The sequence below is a fragment of the Dromiciops gliroides genome, chromosome 2 (genome assembly GCF_019393635.1).
Source record: "Dromiciops gliroides isolate mDroGli1 chromosome 2, mDroGli1.pri, whole genome shotgun sequence".
NCBI classification, from domain to species: domain Eukaryota; kingdom Metazoa; phylum Chordata; class Mammalia; order Microbiotheria; family Microbiotheriidae; genus Dromiciops; species Dromiciops gliroides.
In genome coordinates, this window is record NC_057862.1 from 196972329 (window position 1) to 196993520 (window position 21192).

A 21192-nucleotide genomic window follows, 5' to 3' on the forward strand; every position below is an offset into this window, starting at 1 on the left:
CCTGCACCTCCTATTCCTTAATGTTGTGAGGAGCTAGGACTTCCCTTTACCACATTTGAACATTTTTTTGGTAATTTTAAAAAATTAAATTAAATTTATTTATTTTTGTTACATTTTAAGTTCTGAACTGTCTCCCTTCCTTCCCACTCTGCATTAGAGGTCACCACTTGACACAAATTTATAAATATATGTAAAATCATATTATGTGTACCTCTATTTATCAGTTCTTTCTCTGGAGGTGGAAAGCATCTTCCTTCATAGGTTCTTTATAGTTGATTAGAGTATTTATAGTACTCAGAATAATTCATTTGTTCCCAATTATTCTTCAAAAAATATTGCTCTAACCGTATGCAATGTTTTCTTGGTTCTGTTCCCTTCACTTTTCATTATTTCATGCATAGTTTTGTCAAGGTATGGCATAAGGGGTGTGCTGGAGTCTGCTCTTACTGCTTCCAAAGAGCCAATTGTTAAATTTTCAGTGTGAAAATTTATACCTCAGAATTGGCAAATGTGACATACAAATCAAGGCTTGATTTATTGTTTTGTTGATTGTCTTGACTTAAGAAAGTGATGGAGGAAATGTTAAACATGCAGGTTAAACTTAAAAGCGTGTTTTGCATACTTTTATCTCCCCCTGGAGAGCCTATTGATTCGCCAGCACACCTCTGCATAAGGCACACTTGGGCTTTGTAACATCTTTCTTTATTCTCAAGCCCCTTTGACTAAGGCGTAGTTGTTTCATACCATTCTGGTCTATTGTTCATTTCAAAGTGCTTTCTCTGAGGTTGAGGGTAGTGAGTGGGGAGACTACAGGTTTGGAATATTGCATATGCTGCTGAGACAAAGTTGCTGTGTCGATTGGTTCTGTTAATCTGCTTTCTCTCTCTCTCTCTCTCCCTCTCTCTCTCTCTCTCTCTCTCTCTCTCTCTCTCTCTCTCTCTCTCTCTCTCTCTTTGGTGGGGCAATGAGGGTTAAGTGACTTACCCAGGGTCACACAGTTAGTAAGTGTCAAGTGTCTGAGGCTGGATTTGAACTCAGGTCCTCCTGAATCCAGGGCCAGTGCTTTATCCACTTCACCACCTAGATGTCCCCTGCTTTTTCTCTTAAGTCATGACATCACCTTCCTATGTCATGGTCCTCTTCAAGAACAAAGGAGAGGGGCAGCTGGGTGGCACAGTGGATAGAGCACCGGCCCTCGATTCAGGAGGACCTGAGTTCAAATCCAGCCTCATACACTTGACACTTACTAGCTGTGTGACCCTGGGGAAGTCACGTAACCCCCATTGCCCTGCCCCCCCCCAAAGAACAAAGGACAAACAACAGTCGCTTATTACAAAGGAATGGCTCACTGAGTAGGGGAAAGGGAATGTGATGTATAAACAAAAGATAGCAATGAATTTTTTTTTTAAAGTGTTCTCTGGGGGTCAGCTAGGTGACACAGTGGATAAAGCACCAGCCCTGGATTCAGGAAGACCTGAGTTTAAATCCAGCCTCAGACACTTGACACTTACTAGCTGTGTGACCTTGGGCAAGTCATTTAATCCTCTTTGCCCTGTCCCCCCCCCAAAAAAAACTTCTAAAAAAAAAGTGTTCTCTGTGGATCAAAGACAAGTCATCCTAAGAATACATGGAACAGGGAGTTTTTAAGGAAAATTTTACAATAAAATAAAATGGAAGAATTGTTTTTCTTTTTTTTTTCTTTTCTTTTTTTTTTTTAGCGAGGCAATTGGGGTTAAGTGACTTGCCCAGGGTCACACAGCTAGTAAGTGTTAAGTGTCTGAGGCCGGATTTGAACTCAGGTACTCCTGACTCCAGGGCCGGTGCTCTATCCACTGCGCCACCTAACTGCCCCAGAATTGTTTTTCTTTTTGTCTTTTTTTTTTTAGGCAATTGGGGTTAAGTGACTTGCCCAGGGTCACACAGTTAGTAAATGTCTGAGGGCAAATTTGAATTCAGGTCCTTTTGCCTCTAGGACTGGTGTTTTATTCACCATACCATGTAGCTTTCCCTTAGGAAATGGAATTAGAAGTAAACTTGGGGGGGGGGGGCGGAAGGAAGTATGACTTTAGGGCAAAGACCCTGGGTTGAAAGTCAAGAGACCTGATTTCTAGGCCTAGTCCTGCACTATTCAAACTATATGATTCTGATTAAAAAAACGTTTCCTCAGTTGTAAAATTGTGTTGACTGTAACTATCCTCAGAGGCAGCATGGAAGAGTGAGTCAGTAAAACCTGTGTTCAAATCAAGCCTCAGATGCTAATTAGTAATGTGGCCCTGGTTCAGTCACTCAAACCCAGAAAACATGACAATAAGGTTTAATCCATCCTGGAACCAGGTCACTGAAAAAGGAGAGAGTAGGAGTTCCTTCCCTGGAAATGCTTATGGATAATGGGAGAAATACCCATCGGCCTGGAAGGAGTCCATGTAGTATATAGCCTTAATGTGATGGCAGGAAAGTAGGCCCGGGTGGTCTTTGGGGGAGGGGAGAACCTTTCCAGTCCTGGGATTGTGTGGCTCGGTGGGCTGATCCTTCTCTGACTGGGAGGAAGATCACTCACATTCCATAATTTGATGGGGGGAATTTTAGTTGGGCCCAGGAACCTTTTTTTTTTTTTTTTAGTGAGGCAATTGGGGTTAAGTGACTTGCCCAGGGTCACACAGCTAGTAAGTGTTATGTGCCTGAGGCCGGATTTGAACTCAGGTACTCCTGACTCCAGGGCTGGTGCTCTATCCACCGTGCCACCTAGCTGCCCCTTGCTCAGGGACCTTTTAAACTTTTTAGAGGACATTTGATATAGATGCTCAGCTCTGATTTGTCACTGCCCAGCAATGGGGGACTTGAGTTTACTATGATGACAAAGAGTTATACTCTATGGGAAAATAGGCATCCGCATGACTTCCTATCAAGTCTGTGCATCTGCAAACTTCTTCCAAGGAAGCAACTGATTTTATTTGATCCAAATGAGCAGCCCAGATGGTTTCTTGCCAGATCTCTGTGGGCTGACAAAGAATTTAAGCTTGCTCCAGGGGCAACATAACTTTTCAGGCTCGGATCATCTGGGACTAAATTCTGGTCCCAAGTCTGGTCTTCTACTAACTTTCAGCATGACACAGTCAGGTTTTAGGTCTCTTACATTACCCTTCTAGACAATGGACCTAACCTAACCTAACTTAAAATGGACTGATCTGCTGATACTGCTTTTTCTCCAAACTCCCAGAAACCATGCCCATGTTGTCTTTTTTTTTTTTTTTTTTTTTTTTGCGGGGCAATGGGGGTTAAGTGACTTGCCCAGGGTCACACAGCTAGTAAGTGTTAAGTGTCTGAGGTGGGATTTGAACTCAGGTACTCCTGAATCCAGGGCCGGTGCTTTATCCACTGCGCCACCTAGCTGCTCCTCCCCAATGTTGTCTTCATCTTCCCCCAGACTGTTTTCTCCCCAGCCTTCATGCATCTAATTCTCATTCCCTCTTCTCCCCCTCTTGCTTTGAGAGCTGTAATCAAATCAACATTCTCATAGCCTCTGAAAAGAGTGCCTGTCCCTGGCTGGAGCCTAATGATCTGCTTCTCATCTCTGTGACTTCCCAGACCAAATCATCCATCTTTGGCCACCACTACATTGGGTGTGTTTTGGGCAGAGACTCTGACTTTGTGTTTATGTTTGTATCCCTAGCACTTAGCACAATGCTCCAACACATAGTGAGAACTGATGCCTGCCTTTTTATTCATTGGTTTATTGCAAATAAGGAAGAAATGCAATCTTAAAATTATTTGTTATTGTTGATCCTTTGTCTCAAAGAGGACCAATGACATCAGGAGGGGGATGTCTTGAACTGCGCTTGAATTGGATTTAAGTGGGACAGAGCTGTGAAAAGTCACCAGCCTCCTTCTCTCCTCTAGAGTCAATGGAGTCCAGTGGTAAGACAAAAGTCGACCATTGGTGATGGCCCAGGATGCAGTGGGTGACCTGGGCCTTTCTAAATTAAGGTCTTTCCCTAGCCTCAGTTTGTCTGAGGCAAATGTGAATACAGTGGGTATGCTCAAACTTGAGAGCACTAGCCTCAAAAAGGTAGTGTTTTTTACCTTCTTTGTCTAATTTGTTTCAGATCAAAGGCTTGCCTGAAGGTTTTAGATATCCTAAAATAGGGTCTAATTATTGCGTTGGAACTGTGGAGAAAACATGGAAGGCTCTACAGGGCTTCAAAGAGGGCAATGCCGTCTTCACTTTCCCAAACACTCCGATTAAGTGTGCAGGGGCGCCACAGAAGATCATGTATTTGTCAGAAGCCTACATGAGGAAGGTATGTTTCATTTTAAAGTCTGAGAGAGTTGTCCCCAGCACTTAGGTTCAGTGACTTTCAGCAGACTCTCTCTCCTAATGCTTCTTCTTCTTCTTCCTTTTTTTTTTTTTTTTTTTTTGTTGAGGCAATTGGGATTAAGTGACTTGCCCAGGGTCACACAGCTAGTAAGTGTTAAGTGTCTGAGGCCAGATTTGAACTCAGGTCCTCCTGAATCCAGGGCCGGTGCTCTATCCACTGCGCCACCTCACTGCCCCTCTCCTAACACTTCTATCCTTGCTTCAGAGTTTACTAGATTATAAACCCCTTGAGACCAGGTACTGTGTTTTAATCACATTTGCATTCCTCAATACTTAACAACATCAGGAAATGTTTAAGACCTACTATATGCCAGGTGTTAGGAATCATAAAAAACACAGTCTCTGTTCTTAAGGAACTTATATTCTATTGGGAGGAGGGAGAACCACACACATACACACAAAACACACAGAGATTTATATACATTATGGATATATATGTATATATATAGAATAGATTTTGTATTCACTTATCTGAATATATATGTATGTAAGGTAATATATATGTATATGTTATTCATAGGTAATATACATTATACAAAGGTTATATATTACATTATTATATTATTTATTATACAAAGGTGTTTTATATATATTATATTTATACACACATATATGTATCCACACAGATAAGTGAATGCAAAAGCTACTCAAAATAAACAACAAAATGATTGGAGGTGGTGTTATTAATATCCTGGGAAATCTAGGATGAATATGTATATGGAAGTGATGGAAGTGATTCTTCTCTGTCTGGGAGGAAGAACACTCATGTTCCATAATGTGAGAAATGGTGATGGTTTGATACATGGTGGAATCTTCTCAGAATAACTTGATACATGAGAAGATCTTCTCAAGGAAAGCATGCCTGTATAGAGAACAATAGACAATATTATCTAGTGAATTTTGTCAAGCCAGGAAAGAGAAAAGTAAGTTTTTCAGGGCTAGGGATAAAAACCAGTTTGAGCTGGCTCTCGCTGGTGTCTTAGAGAAAATAGGTAAAAGGTTAACTCTAGTCTCTACTGTGCTTGCTTAATAGACTTATTAATATTAATTTCTCCTCCCCTGTCTAAAATCTCCATACCATTTTAAAAAAATTAAAAAAAAAATTTTTTGAGAGGCAATTAGGGGTTAAGTGACTTTCCCAGGGTCATACAGCCAGTAAGTGTTAAGTGTCTGAGGCTGGCTTTGAAGGCATAGGTAGTCGGGTCCTCCTGAATCCAGGGCCAGTGCTTTATCCACTGTACCACCTAGCTGCCCCCTCCATCCCATTTTTGATCATATATGGAAGGGATAACCTATCCAGGAGGATTTAGCTAGAACTCTTCTGGGAAGATTGTGAACTTATGCCTACCAATCTATGGTGGCTCAGGGGAGGGACTGATTGTGGCAGGGTGTAGGATATATACAAGGTGCTTGCTTTCAGCATTTGCACTCACTGCTTTTCTTTCTGTGAGTGCCCATTCTCATGAGAATGCAATAAAAGCTTTTTGTTATACCAAAGTTGCCTCTGAAAGAACTTATTTTGAGGTGGTCTGCACCTGTTTCTCACATGTAATTTGATCTGTGGCATTTTCACAGGGCCTGGGAGCCCTTTAAATTTTCAGAGGGTGTTTAATATCTACACTCAACTCTGATTTGTCACTGCCTTGAAAGGAGGGACTTTGAGCTCACTATAATGAGGAAGAGATAGTCTAAAGGGAAAAATAGGCATCCACATGACTTACTGTCAAGTCTACTACTTAATGTGTTGTCCCTCCAGGAGGCATTTGCATTTCTTTCTTTCTTTCTTTCTTTCTTTCTTTCTTTCTTTCTTTCTTTCTTTCTTTTTTTCTTTCTTTCTTTCTTTCTTTCTTTCTTTCTTTCTTTCTTTCTTTCTTTCTTTCTTTCTTTCTTTCTTTCTTTCTTTCTTTTTTGGTGAGGCAATTGGGGTTAAGTGACTTGCCCAGGGTCACACAGCTAGTTAAGTGTCAAGTGTCTGAGGCCGGATTTGAACTCAGGTACTCCTGAATTCAGGGCTGGTGCTTTATCCACTGCGCCACCTAGCCGCCCCGAGTTCATAATTTAAAAAAAATGAAATGCAAGGGGCAGCTAGGTGGCACAGTGCATAGAGCACCGGCCCTGGATTCAGGAGTACCTGAGTTCAAATCTGGCCTCAGACACTTGACACTTAACTAGCTGTGTGATCCTGGGCAAGTCACTTAACCCCCATTGCCCTGCCAAAAAATAAATTATGAACTTTAACATTTCCATATACAAAAGATGCAAAAGGATAATTATATGTGAAATTGTGAATATACCATGGATTGCTATTTTAAAAATACATCAACTTTATTGTGGAATTTGTATTTTAAAAAAGATCTGAGGAAGAGAGGGCAATGGCTAATATAAATGAATGGACTGAAAAAAGTTGCATTTCAGGTGATTCCTAGTTCTTCTCAAAGGCATAGGTAATCACATACTTTGCCAAATATAAGGCTCATCTATGGACAAAAGTATGTCTGCAATTATCAGCATGGTATTTGCTGACTAAGCAGCTCCCTGACATAATAGATAGAGTATAGAACTTGGAATCAGGAAGGTCTGAATTCTAATCCTACCTCAGATATTAGCTAGCTATATGACCCTGTACAAATCACTTGAGGTATTAGTGCCTGCCTCCCAGGGTTGTTGTGAGGATGAAATGAATTAGCATATATAAAGTGCTTTGTAAACCTTAATATATATATATGTATATATATATATATTAAGGTTTACAAAGCACTTTGTATATATGTATATATAGTTATTATATATATGTAGTATATATAGTTATTATTATATATACAATGTATATATATAGTTATTATTTATAATTATCTGTTCTTTGCATAAAATATGACATGATTTTAGAAAGGGAGTGGTGGCATATGTATGGGACCTTTGATTAGGCTTAGGTTGATTTTGGCATTCTAAACAGCCTTTTGTTTCTCTTCCCACTTTGGGATTTGGGAGAGAATACCATCTTCTCTGGAATGTACGAGAAAGGTAATTCCAAGTTTGCATTCATTCTTGTTAACACCTTACACTGTTTTTATTTCTAATCTCTGCTAATGGTTTATCATTCCCTAGAATTGGACATTTCCAGTCCAAATCTTCACCTCTAGTGTCCTCACCTTTCCCATGTTCTCACTTGGCTACCATGTTGTTGACAGAGAATAAGATGAAAGTAGAAGGTTATCACACTGGTCAAAGTACAAGAGTAACAGTAGAAGGGACTGAAATCTTCTGAAAAAACTAGAGTCTTCTTCAAAGAGAAGAAGGCAGTTCACTCTTGATATTTATTGGTCTCATATGCTCCCTCCTCTGCCTTTTTTTTGTCTCAGACAGGAAAGCGAGCCAGTGCCAATATAATTTTCAACACTTCCCTGGGAACCATTTTTGGGGTTAAGAAGTATGCAGATGCCCTACAAGAAATTATCAAGGCCAGGAACCTCAATGTGAACTATCGGCAAAACCTTGTTGAAGTTCGGCCAGAAAAACATGAGGCAGTATTTGAAGACCTGGATAATCCTGGAAACACCAAAGTGATTTCGGTGAGTAGTTCCTTTCACTAATAAATAAATAAATAAATAAATATTTTTATTTAGTATTGAATTCCAAACTCTATCCCTCCATCTCGCCCCTCCCTGACTCCCTGAGACAGTAAGCAATCAGATATAGGTTATACATGTGCAATTATGTAAAACATTTCCACATTAGTAATTTTGTATAAGAAAACTCAAAGAAAAAAATGAAAGCGAAAAATAGCATGCTTCAGTCTGTGTTTAATCAATATCAATTCTTTCTCTGGAGGTGGATAGTATGTTTCAACATTAGTTCTTTGGGATTGTCTTGGAACATTGTGTTGCTACAAAAAGCTAAGCCATTCACAGTTCTTCATCGAACAGTATTGGTACTACTGTGTACAACATTCTTCTGGTTCTGTTCACTTCACTATTGTGATGTTTAAAATCCAATGTGTGTGTCCTTACCTGCCCCACCCCTCCCCCCAGTGTGGTGGGGGAGAATTAGCTAAGGTTTAATTATAAATTCAACAACAATTTAGGTTTTTAAGCATTTATTAAAGTATATTAGGGGTTAGCAGAGAGAGAGAGAGAGAGAGAGAGAGAGAAATCCGCCTTCACCTTGTTATCCAAGAGAGTGAATTTCTGAAAGTTAGGAAACCTGGCTAACTTTCTCCTTCTTCTGCCACCATGAGCTCCTTTCTGAACCCAAAGAGACAGTTTCTCAGTCCGTTGGAGTGGAAGTTTCCTTTGGGATGGGAAGAGGGGCAGTCCCCAAACACTTCTCCAAGCTAATTGGCTGGTAGCATTGATTGACATGACTTACAGGTGGTTCTATGAATAGAGGCAACTTCTGGACTCCAGGCAACTTCCGGGATGCTAGTCACATGCCTCTCATCAGGGGGAGGTGACCTGGTTCTTACAATGTCTTTCTCAGCAGGGCTGACACCTTGGTTCTCACACTATACATATCAGTTCATGTAAGTCTTTCCAGGCCTTTCTGAAATCATCCTGCTTGTTATTTCTTTTAGCACAATAATATTCTAATACAATCATATACCGTGCCTTGTTTAGCCATTCCCTAATTAATGGACATAATTTTGATTTCCAATTCTTAGCCACCACAAAAAGAGCTGCTATAAAAGTTACAAATAGGTCCTTTTCTTTTTTTTTGGATGTCTTTGGGATATAAACCTAGAAGTGGTATTGTTGGATCAAAGGGTATGCACAGTTTTATAGCCTTTGGGGCATAGTTCTGAATTGCTCTCCAGAATCAGTTCACAATTTCACCAACAGTGGATTAGCATCCCAATGTTCCCATATCCCCTCCAACATCCAACATTTTCCATTTTTGTCATATTAGCCACTCTGATAAGTGTGAGGTGTGGTACCTCAGACTTGTTTTTTTAAGTGAGGCAATTGGGGTTAAGCGACTTGCCCAGGGTCACACAGCTAGTAAGTGTTAAGTGTCTGAGGCTGGATTTGAACTCAGGTCCTCCTGAATCCAGGGATGGTACTCTATCCACTGTGCCATCTAGCTGCCCCTTCAGAGTTGTTTTAATTTGCATTTATCTTATTTAGAGATTGTGATTCAGAGGGTTTTTAACATGACTATAGATAGCTTTAATTTCTTTGTCTGAAAACTGCCTGTTCAAATCCTTTGGCCATTTATCAATTGGAAAATGACTTGTTTTTTTTTATAAATTTGACTCAGTTCTCTATATATTTGAGATATTTGTTTCAAAAATTCTTTCCCAGTTTTCTTCTTCCCTTGTAATCTTGGTGGCATTAGTTTTGTTTGTGCAAAACCTTTTAAATTTTATATACTCAGAATGATCTATTTTATATTTTGTGATGCTCTCTATATCTTCTCTGGTCCTAAATTCTTCCCCTGTCCATATATCTGACAGATAAACTATTCCATGCTCTTTTAATTTGTGTATGGTATCACCCCTTATATGTAAAGTACGGACACATTTTGACCTTATTTTGGTATATGATGTGAGATGTTGGTCTATACCTAGTTTCTGCCATACTGTTTTCCAGTTTCCCCAGCAGTTTTTGTCAAATAATGAATTTTTGTTCCAAAAGCCTGGATCTTTGGGTTTATCATACACTAGATCACTATAGTCATTTACTATAGTGTAATTCATACCTATTCTAGTCCACTGATCCACCTATTTCTTAGCCAGTACCAGATTGTTTTGATAATTACCACTTTATAATACAGTTTGACATCTGGAATGGCTTGACCACCTTCTTTTGCATTTTTTCCATTGATTCCCTTGATATCCTTGAGCTTTTGTTATTCCAGACGAATTTTTTAATTTTTTCTACATCTATAAAATAATTTTTTGATAGTTTGATTTGTATGACACTAAATAAATAGATTAATTTAGGTAGTATTGCCGTTTTTATTATATTGGCTCAGCCTACCCATGAGAATTATTTTTTGGGGGGGTGAGGCAATTGGGGTTAAGTGACTTGCCCAGGGTCACACAGCTAGTAAGTATCAAGTATCAGAGGCTGGATTTGAACTCAGGTACTCCTGACTCCAGGGCTGATGCTCTATCCCCTGTGCCACCTATCTGCATCTACCCATGAGAAATTAATATTTTTCTAATTGTTTATAACTGACTTTATTTGTGTGAGAAGTGTTTTATAGTTGTGCTCATATAGTTCCTGGGTTTGTCTTGGCATGTAGAATCCCCAATATTTTATATTGTCTATAGTTATTTTAAATGGAATTTTTTTCCTATCTGTTGCTGCTGGACTTTGTTGGTAATATATGGAAATGTTGATGACTTATGTGGGTTTATTTTGTATCTTGCAACTTTGTTAAAGTTGTTAATTTCAAGTATTTTTTTAAGTTGATTTGCTAGGATTTTCTAAATACAACATCATATCATCTGAAAAGAGTGATAGTTCTGTTTCTTCATTGCCTTTTCTAATTCCTTTAATTTCTTTTCCCTCTATTGCTATAGCTAACATTTCTACTGCAATATTAAGTAATAGAGGTGATAATGGACATCCTTGCTTCACCTCTGATTGTATTGGGAAGACTTCTAGCTTATCCCCATTATAGATAATATTTGCTGATAGTTTTAGATAAATATTACTTATCATTTTAAGGTAAGCTGCATTTATTCCTATGTTTTCTAGTATTTTTAATAGGGATGGGTGCAGGTTAGAGCTTTGCAGCACTGATTCTTACAGGTTGCAGCCCTTGGTAGGCTTTTACTCCTAAAAAACTGTGACCATCTTGGCTTGTCAAAGCCCAAGCAAACTTCCACAGCCTGAAGCTGAAATCTCCAGCAAAGAGGGAGGGGGACCAGGGCATAGGGGTAGGTTTTGATCTAAGCCTGTGTCAGGTCCTTGGGCCTGCCAGTGCAGCCTTGCTGTTACTTGGAAGATGGGAGAGAGATGCTGAATGTGCTCAGAGACAGTGAGCATAAATCCCTCGGTTTTTTAAAGCTTTATTTTGGATTCTGGTTGCCCTAGACCATGGAGACAGCTGAAATTGATTTATTTTTGGTACATAATTTCTGTTTTGGAGAGGTTCAAGAGGTTGTGGGGAGCAGAGAAAATGTCTAGTCCAGTTTCTTGTTGTTTATGTGACCCAGAACCAGCCTAATGGATAGAGAGCTATCTTGAAGCCAAGAAGACCTGGGTTGATGACCTTTCTATGACATAAACTGACTGTGATTTCGGACTTAATTGCTCTTAATTGCCTCAAGATAACTCTCTACAACTATGCTTGCAGAGAGGTGCTGTCCTGCATTGGTAGAGGGAATTTCATCATTTCAGAGTTCCCTAGACCAATGTAGTCACAGGTCCACTCCTTATTCCTATGGTGGCACCTGCCTCTCCTAATATACAAGTGAAAAGTAGTAGAAATGAAATGTAGAGAAGCAATGAGAAGAGGAAGGTGGAGGGGAGTAGGAGGCCATGTCTGAGGAGAGAGGATGCCCATGTGTAACACTGCTAAAGTTAGAAGGCACAGGGTGAAACTTTTTTTTTTTTAAGTGAGGCAATTGGGGTTAAGTGAAATGTTGGAGGCTAGATTTGAACTCAGGTGCTCCTGAATCCAGGACCGGTGCTTATTTACTATTCCACCTAGCTGCCCCAACAAGGTGATACATTTTAAGAAAATTTCTGAACTGAATCTGTGATTTCATTGGCATAAGAAATCCTGGGTAAGGAGACTTCTTCTACAAAGGCAAATCAACAACTCTGCAATTTATAGTCTTAACAAATTGCCTGGGACAGCAAAGTGAGGTTAACTTGCCCATGGTTATACAGCCAGTATGTGATCAGAGACAAGACTTGAACCCAGATCTTTCTGACTCTGAGGCCTTTTCTCTATCCTCTATTCCATGGTACCTCTTTGCTCATTTTTTTTTCTTTTTTAGATTGTGCTGTGGGGGCTGTCCTTTCTTTTTGCCTTGGATGCCCTGAGTTCTTGTGAAACTCCCTGAGTCATAAAGGGCTCTTCCAAGGTGCAGAATCCAGGGGAAGTGGGTGGGAAGAAAGAGAGAGTGGAGAATGGGGGGGGGGGAGAGAAGAGAGGGAAAGGGAGAGGAGAGAGGAGAGGGAGAGAGGAGAGATAGATTTGAATCTGGTCCTCTGACTTCAGAGCCTGTGGGTCTACTTTTTAAAATACCTTTTGCTACTACTTTCCTCACCATGTATTGGAAGAGGCTGCTGTTGAGTCATTTTAGTTGTATTTGACTCTTTGTGACCTTGTTTGGCTTCCTTGGTAAAGATACTAGAGAGGTTTGCCATTTCTTTCTCTGGCTCATTTTATTTAATTTTTTCTTTTCATGCAGGATGACCTTGTCCCCCTTAGTGTCAATATTCTCAGTTCCTTTATTTTTTCTTTTATATAGTATTTTATTTTTTCCAATTACATGTAGGGACAATTCTTAACATTCAATTTTTATATAAAATTTTGAATTCCAAATTTTCTCCCTCCTTTCCCCTTCCCCCTAAGAATGGTAAGCAACCTGATATAGGTTATATATGTGCAGTCATGTAAAATATATTTCCCTATTAGTCATGTTGTGAAAGAAGAAACAGAACAAAAGGGGAAAACTTTGAGAAAAAAATAAAGAAAATGAAAATGGTATGCTTCAATCTGTATTCAGACTCCATCAGTTGTTTCTCTGCATGTGAATAGCATTTTCCATCATGAGTCTTTTGTACTTGTCTTGGATCTTTGTATTGCCAAGAAGATCTAAGTTAATCATATTTGATCATTGTACAGTATTGTCCAGCTCATTTTGAAAATGAGGAAACTGAGGCAAGAAGGGTTAAGTGACTTTGCCCAGGGTCACACAGCTAGTAAGTGTTTGAGGCCAGATTTGAAATCAGAAAGATGAGTCTTTCTGACTCCAGGCCCATCACCCTTTCTACTCTGCCACCCAGCTGCCCAGATCAGCTTTACAGGAATGTACCAAAACTACCAGCTCTGACTTCTACTCCAAAATATATTGTATACATGTCTTCAAAAGTTTTTTTAAAAAATTAACCTTTTGCAATCCCAACTATCATCAATGATTATTGTTCTGGTACATAGACATAGAGGCAACTAGGTGGTTACCAAGTTACGAAGACTGTCACAAGCTTTATGTACTTTATGATGCCAGTTTCTTTGCACCTTAGTAGGATGTTCTATGATAGGTGAATCAATTTTAAGTAACCTCCAAAGCTCTAAGATTTATAATTTCCTAGGATGTATGAGTTGATATTCTGGAGGTAATAGGGAGCCATTGAAGGTTCTTTGATAGAGGAATGGCATGGTCAGACCTGTGTTTGGGATTATCAACTTGGTACAGTGCTACGTTACACAAGAAGTGCTTTAAAATGTCTGTTCAAGTGATAAAAAACCTAATGGACATTCCAAGTAAAAACAATATATAGGATGGACCAGAGTGGGGAGAGCCTTGCGGGTAGGGAGTGGGTGTCATGCTGGCAGAGCATGTGAGTTTTTAGAACATGAAGACTTGTTATGTGCTTGATATGGGTACAAGCCTAATGGACTTGTCAGGGTGACAAGGCCCCAGCAAGAAGACTGGAGAAAAAATAGGGGGCAGCTGGGTGGCGCAGTGGATAAAGCACTGGCCTTGGATTCAGGAGGACCTGAGTTCAAATCCAGCCTCAGACACTTGAGACTTAACTAGCTGTGTGACCCTGGGCAAGTCACTTAACCCTCATTGCCCTGCAAAAAACAAAACAAACAAACAAAAAACCCTGAAGACAAACAAAGAAGACTGGAGAAAGAGCAAGGGATCACAAGTTTATTTTACCTTCTCTCTCTTTTTCTCTAGTATGAGATGCTTCATGTCACTCCGCCCATGGGGCCACCTGATGTGGTCAGGGAGAGTCCTGTTGCAGATGCTGCTGGATGGGTGGATGTGAACAAAGAAACTCTGCAGCACAAGAAATACCCAAATATTTTTGGCATTGGAGACTGTACCAACCTTCCCACATCAAAGACAGCAGCTGCAGTAGGTAGGATTGAAAAACTGCCATTATTTTTCCAGTTCAAACTTAGACCAAAAAGTTTCTATGATAACTAATGACAACCATTTTCTGTGTCTCTTCATATTCCAATGGATCTATCAGCAGCTGGTGGCATAGTGGACAGATAGGGGGACCTGGAATCAGAAAGACCTGAGTTCAAATCCCATCTCAGACACTTCCTAGCTTTGTGACCCTGGACAAGTCACTTGACCTCTGTTTGCCTCAGTTTGCTCATTTGTAAAATGAGTGGGAGAGAGAATGGCAGACCACTTTCAGTTGTGTCCAACTCTTCATGACCCCATTTGAGGTTTTCTTGTCAAAGATACTAGAGTGGTTTGCCATTTACTTCTCCAGCTCATTTTACAGATGAGGAAACTGAGGAACACAGGGTTAAGTGATTTTCCCAGGGTCATGCAGCTAGTAAGTTTCTGAGGCCAGATTTAAACTCAGGAAGATGAGTCTTCCTTACTCCTGACTCCAGACCTAGCACTCTATCTACTGCACCACTTAGACAGGTGACACCTAGGTAGGTTTATTTCAAAGAAGTAAATTACAACTGTTCAAGTTAAATACATGTTGGCATTCTGTCCAAAAGATTGCTACTGATATCCACTAAAAGAATAAGGAATTGGGGTGGAGAGATGCAGTCTAAATCTCCCCTTTTGTTTCCTCTTGTTTGAAATTGACAACCCTGTTAATGCCTCCTTCTGGAAAGAGCAGTGTCATCAGTTTTCTACCAGAGAAGAAAAGGTGGGGTATGTGCAGGGGTTCTGTAAATGTTTAACACCTGGCTCTCAGGGAAGATATAAATATGCATAACATACTTTTAAGTTTAGTATACATTATTAACATTTTCCTTTATTACTTTCTTAATTCTAGAAAATCAACAAAATAATAAATCAAACCCTGATCTGTACCATTTATTAATTTCTGTCATATAAATAAATGCTCACACTGAAAATTTAACATCTGGCTCTCATGAAACCAGTACAGATGACTCCTGTCCATCCATGGATGTGTGTGTGCGTGTGTGTGTGTATTATCAAATGGATAACTATGAACATGCCTACTCCAGTAGCCTAGAGATTTGGGGGAATCCAGAAATGGAAAGAATGGGAAAGATGAGGGGGTTTGTGAACATAAATGGCTGTATGTGACCTTTGTAAGGGCAGGTAGTCTCTTGCCCACCAACCTAACTCGTTTACAATGAAATTAATTTACAAACTGATGAAATAAAATGAATAGTACTATCCTGAGTATTCATTTTTCTCCTATAGCTGCCCAGTCTGGAGTACTTGACCACACAATTTCTCTGGTGATGAACAATAAAGAACCGGTCAACAAGGTATCATGTTATTTCACTTACTTAGCCCAGGGTACATGAAAATCCTTCTTCCTGTGCAGTTGTTACCCACATTTTTACCATTATCACCTTAATTATTTTTGAAAAACCCAAACTCTTTACAGATTTTAAAAGTTCACTCTGCTTGAGAGAATGTATGTGTCACGCTCTTTTTCTGATTCTTTATTTCAGTATGATGGGTATACATCTTGTCCACTTGTTACAAACTACAACAAGGTGATACTTGCTGAATTTGACTACAGTGCTCAGCCTCTAGAAACCTTCCCCTTTGACCAGAGTAAAGAACGACTCTCCATGTACCTTATGAAAGCTGATGTGATGCCTTTTCTCTATTGGAATGGAATGCTAAAGTAAGTATAGTTTCAATCATATATGAAGCTGATTCTGAAGGACCTCTTTTATTATATATATATATATATATACGTATATATATATATATATACATACATATATATCTATTTCTATTATATTATTGCACCTGAGTGAGTGCAAGAGTAGTATTTCCAGGGAGATGGTCCTCTTTCTCATAAAAATAGGTACAGTTTACACAGCACTTTGCATATATTACATATATTTACATATATTTGTGCCTAATACTAACTCTGTGAAGGAAGTCCTAGAGGTATTATTATCCCCATTTTACAAATGAGGAAGCTTAATCTTAGGGAGATTAAGGGACTTTCCCATGGTCACACAGCTAGTAAGTGTCAAAGGCAGGCCTTTCTGATTCCAAGAATGGCATTCTATCTGATTAGGAGGGTTACCCCAAGTCTGCTGCCTCGTGTACCTCACACTATCTTTCCTCAGTCTATCAGAGAGGATCTTCTAGCTAAATCACAATATTAATAATAAGGGCTTATATTTATAGAACACTATATATACCTTTCAGGTGCTCTTCAATATTACCATATTAGGTAGGTCAGGTGGACTGCTTGAGAGGTGGCAGAAATGAGGCTCTGAGAGATAACACAGTGAGTCTGTAGCAGGGAATGGACTCAAACCCAAGTATTGGACTCTGCCTTGTGTAGCCTTCTAGCAGTGGGATGATGTTAAGTTTCTCCCATTGATATGTCATTTCTTTTTCAGCATCTTGATGGTTTTGTTATTACTCACACAAGATCTCTCTCTCTCCCCCTGCCCCCCTTTCTCACAGGGGCTACTGGGAGGGCCCAGCCCGTTTGCGGAAGTTGCTACGTTTGGGTAGAGATTAGAAATGACCGAAGACCTGCTTTCCTGACTGTTACTAACCCCGAACCACTGCCTTCAAGCCAAAGCAGAATGAAGGGTTTCAAGCTTAATCCTCTAAATAACTTGTACTCTTACAACAGCTTCCTTCTTCATTTGTCTTTGAAAAAGCCACCTTGCTGGCTTGTCTGCCTAAATGAAAGGGTCCAACCCTTACTTCATGACACAAATGTATGGGTATTAATATTGGTACCAGAATTAGCATTATTTAAAATGGTGGGAATGAAATGCTGCACTGTTATTTTTCTCCATCAAGAATATTCAACACCAGAATTTATTTCAAAAGAGCAAGTCACAGATCACCAAGTTAATTACAGATTTTTTTTTTTTAGCATTTTTATGAGTTTTAGGTGAGGCTGATTCTTAGATATTGCCAAATTGGGACATGTATTGTTTTCAGGTCATGTCTAATCACAAGACTGTTGAAATGGGGAGCGCTCCTATCTCATCCCCTTCAAAGGGGATTGCTAACTGCTGACCCTATGGATGTTTTATGGAAGCACATAAATTGATGTGCTGGACCTGTTCTTCTTCTTAGAGTCCCTTATTGACTCCCTCCCAGCTCTCTCTATGTACATATCTATTGTTGTTAGCCATTTTTCAGTCATGTCTGATTCTTTGGGACTCTTTTTGGTGTATATACACACAAACATGTACATATATATATGTGTGTGTGTGTGTGTGTGTGTGTGTATACACACATAACAGGTACATGTTATCCTTGGGAAAGAAGACATTAATTGCTGAGGGGCCCAGGAAGGATCTCATACAGCCTGAGCCAAGTCTTGAAGGAAAGAAGAGATTCAAGAGGACAAGATGGGGAAAGAATATATATACATACATACACACACACACACACACACACAAACACACATATAACATGAAGGACAGCTGGTACAGAGATTGGAGACAAAGTATTGTGTGAGGAGGAGCAGGAAGCATAGTTTTGTTGGATTGTAGAGTCTATGAATGGGAATAAAACATTCCAAGTTTAGAAAGGTAGGATGGTATCAGTTTCTGAAGGTTTTTTTTTTTTTTTTTTTGGTGAGGCAATTGGGGTTAAGTGACTTGCCCAGGGTCACACAGCTAGTAAGTGTCAAGGGTCTGAGGCCAGATTTGAACTCAGGTCCTCCTGACTCCTGGGCCGGTGCTCTATCCACTGTACCACCTATCTGCCCCCTGAAGAGTTTTAAATATCCCAAAGAGGAGTTTCCTAAAAGTAATAGGGAACCATTGGGGTTTATTGAGGGAGAGGGTGGGGTGATGGTGATGTGGTTTGAACAGTGCTTTAGGGAAATCATTTTGGATGTGGGGGTTGGTGGTGGACAGATTGGAGTTGGGGGGAGACTAGAGGCAGGGAGACCAATTAGGAGGCTATTGCAATAGTTCAAATGAGAGGTAATAAGGGCCTGATTTAAGGGTGGTAACTGTGAGTGGAAAGAAGAATATAGATTCAAGAATTGTTGGGGAATTAAAAATGACAGGATTTAACAAGATTTTGAACCTAGGGGACTGGAAGGATGGTGGTGCCCTGAGAGAAATTGGGAGTTTTGGAAGCAGGTGGGTTTTTAGGGGAAAGATAATGAATTCAGTTTTGGATATGCAGATTTTTAATTGCCTATGGGATATGCAATTTGACAAAATGTTCAACAGGAAGTTGATAATGTAGGACTGCAGGTAAGGAAAGAGACTAGGGCTGGATATTTACATCTGATAGTCATCTGTATATGAGGTCCTGTGGTAGGATTAGTATCTTCCAGCATTTCCCCCACAATGTGGGTTAGGCTCACCTCTTCCTGCAACAGGAATTAGTTTTCCCTAAAAGAAAACAAAGTGGTCCTGAGACCTGGTTGGCCTCTGTTTCCCTGATGCAGCTTCCTGGTCATTTAAAGGCATAAAAAGTCCCTGCCACTTGGTATCTAAACTTCTTAGACTTGTGGTGCCCAAGACCACAAGAGTTGCCATATCTTGCCCTGATGACCTACTGATCAGATACATTTCCATAAGGAAAGGACAGGTAGGCTTAGCCTACCAAAGTTGAAGATGAGTCCTATTGTATCCCTGTTGCATATCCTTACTGTATGAGGACAAAATAAAGCTTTTTTGTTAACTATTTAGTGACTTATGCCTCATTTCATCTCCAAATTACACCTAATCTAAGAGACTGATGGCCATTAGCCTTGCCTCTTATAGATAATAATTCAACCTATGGGGGTTGATGAGGTAACCAAGTAAGAAAGTGTAGACAGAAAAGAGAAGGGGGCCTGGGATGGAACATTGCAATGTAGCCATAGTTAGGGAGAAGGCATTGATGATCATACATCAAAGGAGACTGTGAAAAGAAGAATAAAATAAAGAGGAAAAAAATAAGAAAAGCAAGAGAGAACAGTGTGACCAATCCCTTCCAAAAATAAATAAACAACCTCCCCACCTCCACCACCACCACCAAGACTTCCAAACAAAAACCCAGATGAGAGACTATCTAGGAGGAAAGGGTAGTCAGTAATGTCAAATGCCATAGAGAAGTCAAGGGGGATGAAGTCCACTAGAAATCGTGAGCAATTTCAGTTTAGTATTGAAATCTGAAGTCAAACTGCAGAGGATTCAGAAGATTGGAAGAGGAGAGGAAGTGGAAGAAATGTGTTTTAGCAGCTTTTTAAGAAAAGAGTTTGAATGACAAAGGGGGGGGAAATTATGAGATGATACATAACAGATAGTAAGGTCTCTAGAGAGTATGTTGAAGGACAGGGGAGACAAGTTTTTAGATAGCAGGGAAGGATACAGAGATGTTAAAATAAAAATACAGATGCAGAGAAAGAAACAGAGAAATTAAGAATCAGAACTTGGTTTTGTACCTTTTCTGTGCTGGAGTGCACTGTTTTGGTAAACTTTGGTTCCAATTGCGTGTGTGTGTTTCTTTTTGTATATAGGAATTTACATATATAGATAATGGGTAAAGGTCTAGTCATAGGATATAGAAGATCTCATAGAATCTAGAAGAGCTCTGATACATACCAACTATGTGACAAGTTATTTAGCATCTTTATACCCCATGTTGTTGTTTGTCCTTCATTTTTTTTTTAAACAAAAACAAATTTATTTATACATTAATGTTGAGGGCTGGACTAGAGTTTGAGAAAAAAGGAAAACAGTATGATACAGTCCTGTACAGAAGAGAAAAGACAGGTTATGAGGAAGGGGAAAAGATGTATGCACACACATACACATACGAACAAGATGAAGGGAAGATAGGTTGGGCAGCTGAGGTCAGGGCTCCTGGCTAGTCACCTGCTTCATGTAGGTTTCCAGCAGGTACTTTTTTAAAGGCTGTGGGGTTTGTCCAAAGTTCAGCAGCATGTGTGTTCAATGGGCTGTCAATGTTGGGTTCTCCCAGCAGGCTCTGGATAGATAGTAGAATGGTCCTGACATCATACAGAGCTGACCACTTGTCCTTGAGGATTTCCAAACAGATATTGCCTTGGGTATCCACATTAGGATGGTAACAAGGTGTGACAAATTTCACAGTGGGAGCATTATATGGGTAGCCAATGGGGAACTCCAGGGAGAGCTTGTACCTCAGGTCTTCATATACTGTCCCAGCAGCCCCATGGATGGTCCCAACCGATTTAAGGAGATTGTCAGAGTCTGGGAAGGCAGAAATTCCTTTGTCTACAGACATCATTAGGGTCATCAATTCCTGCTGTAACCTCTTGCCCACGGATCCGCAAGCTGCACCCTAGGGTGCTCGGTCCCCTTATGGGACGCTGCGGCGGTGCTGGCAGCAGCCAGGTCACGGTTCTGCGAGGCCATGGGGGACCACAGATAAAGCAAGAGAAACTCCCAGGCAGCAACTGCCTGTCCTTCATTCTCGAAGAGGACCATGACATTGGGAGGTGATGTCATGACTTGCACTGAATTGGATTTAAGTGAAGGAGGGCTGTGGAAGGTCACCAACCTCACTCTCTCCTCCAGAGCCATCTGGGTCCAGTGGCGAGATATACATCAGGATGACTGGAGATGGCCCCTGTGTGAAGGAAGTGCTACGGGTATTATTATCCCCATTTCTCACACACACACACACACACACACACACACACACACACACACACACACATCATATATAATGTTAGATGCTTTATTAATCT

The 21192-nt window shown here is 40.1% G+C and overlaps 1 protein-coding gene and 1 pseudogene across 2 annotated transcripts in view; one reads left to right on the forward strand and one right to left on the reverse strand.

The window, feature by feature from the left end:
• The window catches only part of SQOR (sulfide quinone oxidoreductase), a 78981-nt gene extending 59821 nt beyond the window's left edge, over window positions 1-19160 (forward strand). For both annotated transcript variants that reach the window (XM_043987038.1, XM_043987039.1), the window contains exons 5-10: window positions 4104-4298; window positions 7735-7944; window positions 14244-14427; window positions 15717-15784; window positions 15974-16152; window positions 16956-19160. In XM_043987038.1, the coding sequence (XP_043842973.1) occupies window positions 4104-4298; window positions 7735-7944; window positions 14244-14427; window positions 15717-15784; window positions 15974-16152; window positions 16956-17013 (894 nt within the window). In that variant the 3' untranslated portion in view covers window positions 17014-19160. The remainder of the gene's footprint in view (window positions 1-4103; window positions 4299-7734; window positions 7945-14243; window positions 14428-15716; window positions 15785-15973; window positions 16153-16955) is intronic.
• Window positions 19161-20314: 1154 nt separating this feature from the next.
• On the reverse strand, window positions 20315-20988 carry LOC122742650 (annotated as a pseudogene).
• Between the last annotated feature and the right edge of the window lie 204 nt (window positions 20989-21192).